Genomic DNA, 8319 nt, shown 5'->3' on the forward strand with positions numbered 1-8319 from the left:
GACCCGCTCTGAGGTTTGTCTGGGGTTTGTCAGGAGTGGTGGTGTCATGCAGATCTGCAGAAGTCTCTCACTCATTCTGCAAGTCACAGGGCTTGGGCACAGAAAGATTAGGACCTAGATCTCTATCCACTGTTGTCGTCATCGTTTCCCCCCCGCCCCCCTTTGCACTGTGTAGTCCAGCTGTCCTGGAACTCACTCTGTAGATCACACCAGGCTGACCTCGAACTCAGAGATCCACCTGCCTCTGCCTCCTGGGGCAGAGTGCTGGGGTTAAAGGCATGTCCCCACCATGGGCATGAATGAGGTGTTTGAACAAACTAGTGGACACTGGTGCAGAGGCAGAATCATGGGAGTGGGTGGAGGCTGTGGGGAGGGCATTGGGCATACTGTTAAGACAGTCTGCTGGAGAGACACTTTTCACCTCAACTGTCCAGGCTGAGCACAGACTGGTGATGGGTGGCAGCTAATGCCACCCTCACTGCTGGGAAAAATTAGCATACTCTTGTACTTGATGCAGCTTTCCATCCAGTGAACTCTGTGTGTATCATCTCTGGCTGTGAGATTCGGCTGTTAGAGAGCAGGCATTTGTAGTCCTCCTTCGGGAGCCTTGTTTCTGGAGGGAGACGGGAATACACTTTTGGACATTCGTGTGAACTGAAAGCGGCCCATGGTTTGTAAGTCACTGGGCATGTCTGTGGCTGTGATGGCACCTTTCTCTTCCCACAGGCCGTTGGCCATGTGTCTCAGGACCACGAGGAGCCCATCTTCCCGGAGAGCACAGCCAGAGTACCTACTGAGGATGAGACCCAGGTGGGGCCTCTGCTCGGGCTCTACTTTACCTTGTTTCTTTGCCTGGTCTTCTTGGGAAGTTCCTAGGAGCCTCAGCTGACTCGGGTGCAACAGGAGGGTCAGTCTGGAAGGACAGTCCCGAAGTCCTTGAGTCCAGTAGTACCACTCCAGATTAACCTTTGTTGCCAGTCAGTGTTAGCAGGGAGATCTGAGGCTACAATAGAGGCTAGGGAACCTGCGGGCCCATGCTGAGTTCCAGTCCTTTGGCTTTCTAAGAGCTGCCAGAGGCTACCCTGTGGGTGCTGCTGTGAAAGCCCTGTCACTGTCCTGTGGTCTAGGGTGCAGTAACCACTGTTGGGGAAGGAAGGAAGATGATGAGGCTTTCAGGCCTCAGCCACACAAGGGCGCCCAGTACAGAGCATGGTTCTGAGGGGCCAGAGAGCTTCGGTGAGTCCATGCATGGAGTCCTGCCAAGGGAGTCAGTACTGAGGAGAGGCAGTACCACATCTGGGGTTTCCTCAGGAACCCTGAGTGGCAGGACAGTTGTCTTCTTTGAGGAAGGGTAACTGGTTCAGGATGGTAAACAACTTGAAAAATACTGTCCAGTATGTAGTGGAGGCAGCAGCATTGAGAATCGGGGCCCTCTGGCCAACTAGTGCACCCTGTATGCATATTATTGACATGTCAGTGTGTGGCTGTCTGCATAAAGTACATGATGGGGCAGGCAAAGACCAGTCTGTCAACAAAGTGCATTCTGATGAGTGCCCTGGGCTCCTTGAGAGCTTGCAGGACCCAAGAGCTGAACCACCTCATCTCATCTTTGCCATTGCAGTCCATTGACTCAGAGGACAGCTTCGTCCCGGGCCGGAGGGCCTCGCTGTCTGACCTGACCCACTTGGAGGACATTGAAGGCCTGACCGTACGGCAGCTGAAGGAGATCCTGGCTCGTAACTTTGTCAACTATAAGGGCTGCTGTGAGAAGTGGGAGCTGATGGAGAGGGTGACTCGGCTGTACAAGGATCAGAAAGGACTCCAGCACCTTGGTGAGGACTGTTGGGGTGAACAGAGCCCTCTCCGAGGCCAGCCTACATGTGGTTCCTTTAGGAGAAGCCAGCCTGCACATCTGTACTTCTCGAGCACAAGACTGGGAACAGGCACTGAATACACAGTTCAGTCCTCAGAGCAGCCTGTGCAAAAGGCACTGTTAGTGTTACTCTCTCATTGGAGAGCTCCTAAGGCCAGTGTCTTCCCTCTGACACCCACTCCATCTGCATTCCTACCACCAACACTATTTAATTTGAATCAGTTTTGGGTTGGAAAACAGATTCTTGAAGCCTGTAGTGCACTTGGCCTTCTCTTTGTGTTAACTTCCCAAAGCATTTTCCATGGCGTCCTCTCCGGCGCCTCACACTGTCCTCAGGCTGACTCAGTGTAGTTGTGTTTGTGTTCAGTGCAGAAACATCCTGCAGAAGAAACTTGGCTGTTTTGCTAGGCAAGCACACTACCACACAGCTGCAGCCCCAGAAAAATAGCAACAACTTGGGGTTTTCTTCCCTGGTGTTAGGGACCAACCACCCAGGGTCTTGTTCCATGTGCTAAGCAATCTTTCAATTCTTTTGTTTTGTTCTGTTTTGTTTTTTGTTTTGAACACAGAACCATCATCTTCCTTTTTTATCACTAGCTGGTTTCATTCTTCGAGCATTTTGATTCCTGTGTGATAAATGGCCGTTAAAGCCAAGCTTCAGGCCTTCCTCTAACAAAATTGAATAATTTAAATCAGGGAAGTCTCACTGCACTGGCTGTAGACTTGGGGCCTGACAAGGAGTCTGTTTTCCCTTTGGGATTATCTCAAGAGTCCTAAAGACTTTGGGAGTAGTTTTTAAATTTGTGGTCTCACTTTGTCCCTGGTTGGCCAGAAACTCACTATGGAGATTAAGTTAGCCTCAGACGCACAGAAGATCCATCAGCCTGTGCCTCTCACGTGCTTGGGATTGAAGGTGTGCACTGCCCTGTCCTGTCCTGTGCTGCTGCTGCTGCTGCTGCTTTTTAAAAGCATAGTCTCAAGACATAGCTCAGGCTGGCCTAGAGCTCAAGATCTGTCCTCTGTTTAGTGTGCTGGATCACAGGCATGTAACACCATGCCTGACGATAATATGATAACATATGGGAGCTCTGTCCAGAATCCTTGGCTCATAGAAATAGTCAAATTCTACATTCTTCTTTACCCCACTAATGGCTTCAGAGGCAGCATTAAAGGGTATTGTGTATGTGCAGCGTCCTCTCAGCTGACCCATTAGTCACTGTAGACCAGTGGCTCTGCATTTCTCAGAACAAAGTCGATGGAACCGCAAGGCCTCCTCCACGTGACTTCTCTGAACACAGTGAGGAAGGCAGGCATGTGTCTGGACTGCAGCCAGGTCCTGTTCTCAGGGCAGAGCTGACTGGGGTTAGTGACGGCAGGGTGGTGGGAGACAACCTTTGTGTCACCAGACTCCTATTTATACATCATTTTCTTTCCTTTTCAGTGTCTGGTAATGAAGACCAAAACGGTATGTAATTGTTTCTGTTAAAGATAGGCTGAGGCTCTTAGCTGTTTTGTCCTTCTGACTTCAACTCTGATGATGGCTGTTCACAGTTTTAAGAATCCCAGGGAGGCTATAGGAAAGTAGAGTCAGGCATTGCCCTTGCCCCACCTTATGAAGGAAGCTGACAGCAGCCGAGGGGCTTGGCTGGACCGGATCTGACTCCCTGGGTAGGGAGTATTGTGCTCAGTTCCTCCGAGCAGTCTGTCTGGAGAGAGTCTTAAACATCCAGAGGTATCACTGAAGTTTTTATGTTTTTGTTTTTTTGAAGATAGGGTCTGTCTGTGTAGTCCTGGCTAGCCGGGAACTCACGATGTAGACCAAGCTGGCCTCAGGTATTTGCCAGCCAAACCAAAAAGCACAAGGGTGGTGACCTGAGAGCCCTTTTTGAATGGTAGCTAAGGGGACAAAAGAGGTGGATGCCCTCTGAGCAAAAAATGCATATCCTACCTGGCTACCTTCACTCCCACCAGTGTGTTAAAGGCCACCACTGGGGGTATCCTCAGAGCACACTGTAGAACTTGTTTGCCTGTGGGATGTTTTCACATATATTATACCCTTTTCGAAAGCCTTGAGGGGCATGGTTGTAAATTTCCCAAGAGAGAATATTCTCAGTAATGGTCTAGTCTATAGAGCACTTTAAAACTTTTCTAAGTAAAATGGTCCACTGTGCAGAATAGGCAGAGCTGAGCTTTCTACTTAGTCCCTGTAATCATCTGGGTTACCCCACCCCAATAATTCCAGGATGAGATTAATCTATGTGTCACCATCTTTCCTTCTCCCCATTCCTTGGAGAATGCTGACCACTGAGAGGATGTGTTTATTATAGTCTCTCCTCAGTGAAGTAATGACTGAATTTCTGTAGATGACGCCATCTTGTTTTAGATATGCGTGTACCCTTCTAACCTCTGTATGAAGGCCACGGGGGTTTTAAATAGGCTGAACTCTCTCAGCCAGCCACCTGCTATGGGAAGTGTTCTTTGACTTGATGTGTGTTTCATAGTTATGTATGAGTAGCTACATGAAAAAGTTCCAGAACCAACAAACTAGCAATAAATGTAAACGAGAGGACTTGTGCATTCAAGTGACTTTACTTTTTAGACTAGTCCAGAACAGAAAAAAAGGAGGACTTACAAGCAACAGAGAAGTGGCGAGTTGCCAAGTCCTGTTGGGAGCAGCAGCTAGTATGAGAACAATTTTGTTTTATGGCTGCTTAGTTTGACACACAGGAGACAGGTGGGCTTTTGACTACTTAGCTGAAGCAGGAGAGTAGCTGTGTCTATCACTAGAATAAGCCTAAAGTTAGTATTTATTGAGAAGTCTGGGCAGTTAATAGTATCTTGATAGTCTGCTCTTGGAGCCCTTATCCAGACAGCCATCATGTCTATGCCTCTGATTTGAATGTGGACAACCTCAGCAGCCCTATGTCCTTGGGCAAGCCACTTAGCTCTAGCCTACGTTGTCTCATCTGTAAAACCCACTTTAGTACCTCTGGGTTAACACAGAAAGCTCTTAGGACCCTGCCTGACACATGGTAGGCAGTTAGTCAATGTGAGCAGTTATCATTCCCTGGGCAGAATGTTTATTATCAGATGTTTAAAGAATACCTACCTTGTGACTCATGTTTTGGGAATTCAAAGATAAGTATCTGACCTCAAAGCATAAAGCAAATGCTAAGCTTATGATTACTGTCTGAATAAGTTGAATTAGCAGCTCTTAGTCTACTGTGGGAGATAAGTGAATTATCATGCAGTACGATAAGCAGTCAGGGGTATGAATAAAATTCAATGGCTGCAACACAGAAAAGGGAGCGGTGTATCTGCCCATGTCCTTCTCTTAGGAAGTCTTTTCAGAAGCTTGGAGGTAGGTAGATTGTTGGATAGCACATGGGCTCCCCCATGATTCTCAGCTTTATTAAATCAGGTCTATGTTTACAGATAAGCCTTAGGATTCTTAATAGACCATTTTTAACAGTTCTGTTTATATCCAGACTTTTCTGAGCCGGTTATTATCTTTTCTGCATATTCTTCCCCAAGGGATGTGGTACCTAAGCATTGTTCACTCACTGAATTACAGCCTCCTTGTCCTGGGATATTTTTGATCTGAGAGTACTGGACTCAAACTTTTGTTATGTTAGCAGGCGTGGGTGCTTAACAAGCAGGTGGGGTGGTTTGGTTGCTGAGGTTTTGTTTTGGATGGTGCTGTATTTGAGGGGAAGTGTGGATTTGGGGGTTTCCTTAGTGCAGGCCCTTATATACAGAGACATCATCCTTTCTTTTCTGTCTTGTTTGTCCAGGGGGAGCAGTGCCTTCTGGCCTGGAGGAGAACCTGTGTAAGATTTGCATGGACTCACCCATTGACTGTGTTCTGCTGGAGTGTGGCCACATGGTGACCTGTACCAAGTGTGGCAAACGCATGAACGAATGTCCTATCTGCCGGCAGTATGTGATCCGAGCAGTGCACGTCTTCCGGTCCTGATGGCTAGCATTGGTTTCTTCAGTGCCTTACAGGACATAGCCCAAGATGTCTGGGCTCAGGGTTGGTCCGATACTGTGAGCAACTGGCAGTGTTCTTAAGACTAGGACAAGCAGAGTTGACTGGCATGCTTGTTTTAGGTGGCAGAGCCCAAAACCAGTGGGAACTGGTTCACATCACATGGGTGAAATGCCTGCTTCTGTGATCATTGGATGGTGATGGTAATCAATGAAGAGGTCTTTCCAGAACGTGGACCAGTCTCTCTCCTGTCCTAAGACCCATTTCATACATCTATATACCACTCCTCCTGTCAATCATAAGTCCTGCTAGAAATGGTCTCTTTCTCCCACCCCACTCCCAGCACATTTGGATTTAAATTTCTGGTCTCTCTGGCTTTCTGTGTGTTAACGTATCTTTTAAGGCTTCTCATTTGCCTAAAACCCATTTCTTTCTATGGACCAAAAAAATATGTTAATCGGGCCAATAGTATTCCTTAGGTCAGAGTTTGGATCAGTAAACTGACCTCTAGTGAGAAATTAAGTCTTAAGTGATATAGAAAAAATCCTAGGTTGAGTCACTTCTGTTTAGGACTGGGGTTGGAAAGAGCCAGTCTCTGGCCTAACTGCTGGGAAGTCCTTCAGGGATGGTGCTGTTTCTCTTTGGGTTTGACTTTGTATCATCCTTAACTTTGGATTATGAGGAAAGAGAAATCAAGGCAGTGGCTTTGTCTTTGTCCTCTGGTCCTCATTTTCCAGCATGCTAAAACGCTTTTAAAAAAATATTTTCTCTTCCTTTGGTCTTAAATTTGCTTACTGAAAGTATAGGAACTTCGGCAAGGAGCTCTGTTCTCCTCTAGCTTGGCTGTACATGGAGTTCTTGGAGAGCAGACATACATACAGGACAGTTCATGAGGCACTGAATGTGTTAGACTATGCCTACGGCTGCTGAAAAGTCTTAACTGCACTCTGTTCTCAGCTGCTTGGGCAGGTCAAGACAAAGCATTCTTTAAATCATGATTCCAGCCCTCCCGGGGGCTTTACACCACTGACACAACTGAAAGGTTTGAGTTATGTTTCCTAGAACAGCTCAACAAAGCACAAGATATAGCATCAGAAGAGCTGTGTGTTCCTCTGTGGAATGAACCCTCAACTTGGCTAACACTACCCTTCACTGTGTAGCTATGTGAGACTGGAATAACCAACCACTCACTCATGATTTGGAAAAGTAGAGGGACGCCTCTTAGGGGACTATTAGAAATGCTTAGGCTTCTCCACTGAATTCCTTCAGAGGATCAAGTAGTTCCATGAAGCTGTTGTCAGAGATGCCAGGCCCACTTACCTCTGCATTCTAAGTCCAAATGACCAGATTTTGGGTCAAAGCTTTTGTGGATGTCAGGGATTCAGAGCCCTCCACAAAGACTCCCTTGCCTTCCCTCCCTGAACAGTGAGTGCTGTAGTTTACAATGTTTCCAGATTAGCATGCCCACTGATTTTGCTGCTCCTGGACTCCACTGTGAAACAGGTCTGATCTTGCAGCTCAGTAAGACCTAACAGTAACATTAAAGCCGGCTGGCTCTCCCTTATGACTGCTTTCTCTTCTGAGGCCTTATCTCCCTACCTCCTGTACAGGAACAGAAAATACACTGATGGCTGTGGTTAGCAACCCAAGTAACAACCAGAACCCATGTCATTTAATTTGGAGACCTCACCTCTAAATCTCTACCTTTGGTGTTCTCATTTGGGGGAAAAAACCAAAACATGTCAAACAACTTTATTGTTAAGCCAAATGAAAGTTGGAACCCATCCAGTTAACATCTCAGGTAGAAAAACCTTAACCTTTTTTTTTTTTTTTTTTTTTTTTGGTTAAATACCTGAGCCCCCTTTTTGTTCTTCAAGGATCCTTGGTCTTAATTAATGTTGAAACACCTAATCCTTCCAATTATTCTGTGGATTTTGCTGATTGCGCCAAGATTTCAGTTGAGACTTAGTTTTCAAAGACGCTGTTTCATAGGTTGGAATAGCCGGTTCTAAACTAATAAGCTGTAAAGGAACTAATAGTCTATGTTGTACAAATTTGTTGAGATCTCTTGGATGTAAATGTGTAGCTCCAAGTGGCTTATATTAAGATTTTCTCACCTGGGTGTTAAAAGCATACCCAAATGTGTATTTTTTTGTTACAGAGCTCTGCTTTATAATTTTGTAATAAAGTTTAAATACAGATGCCTGTCCCATCTGGTGTGTGTGGGATAATGCCAGAGAACTTGTAAATGCAGGCAGACATCAGGCCACATGCAGAACATTGCTCTTCAGAGACTGCATCCCACTTATGGAGGTACTTGGCCACCTGGTCTTGGTCAAGGTACCCTTGCTCTGTGGTATGACTTGCCCAAGATCACAAGAGTACATTGGAGAAATTGTGGAACAGTTAGAAGTGGATCTAAGTATAAGATTCTCAAGAGCAAACGGGAAGCACC

General features: G+C 46.4%; 1 protein-coding gene across 6 annotated transcripts in view; it reads left to right on the forward strand.

Moving 5' to 3' along the window:
• The window catches only part of Rffl (ring finger and FYVE like domain containing E3 ubiquitin protein ligase), a 67886-nt gene extending 59821 nt beyond the window's left edge, over positions 1-8065 (forward strand). For 5 of the 6 annotated variants that reach the window (XM_021176217.2, XM_029483016.2, XM_085829753.1 and 2 more), the window contains 4 exons: positions 727-810; positions 1622-1832; positions 3315-3338; positions 5668-8065. In XM_021176217.2, the coding sequence (XP_021031876.1) occupies positions 727-810; positions 1622-1832; positions 3315-3338; positions 5668-5849 (501 nt within the window). In that variant the 3' untranslated portion in view covers positions 5850-8065. The remainder of the gene's footprint in view (positions 1-726; positions 811-1621; positions 1833-3314; positions 3339-5667) is intronic. The other variant, XM_029483018.2, reaches the window with a different exon arrangement.
• The last annotated feature ends 254 nt before the right edge of the window (positions 8066-8319 follow it).

This window comes from Mus caroli, unplaced genomic scaffold, assembly GCF_978045245.1.
Source record: "Mus caroli unplaced genomic scaffold, Mus_caroli_1 scaffold_13, whole genome shotgun sequence".
Taxonomy (NCBI): domain Eukaryota; kingdom Metazoa; phylum Chordata; class Mammalia; order Rodentia; family Muridae; genus Mus; species Mus caroli.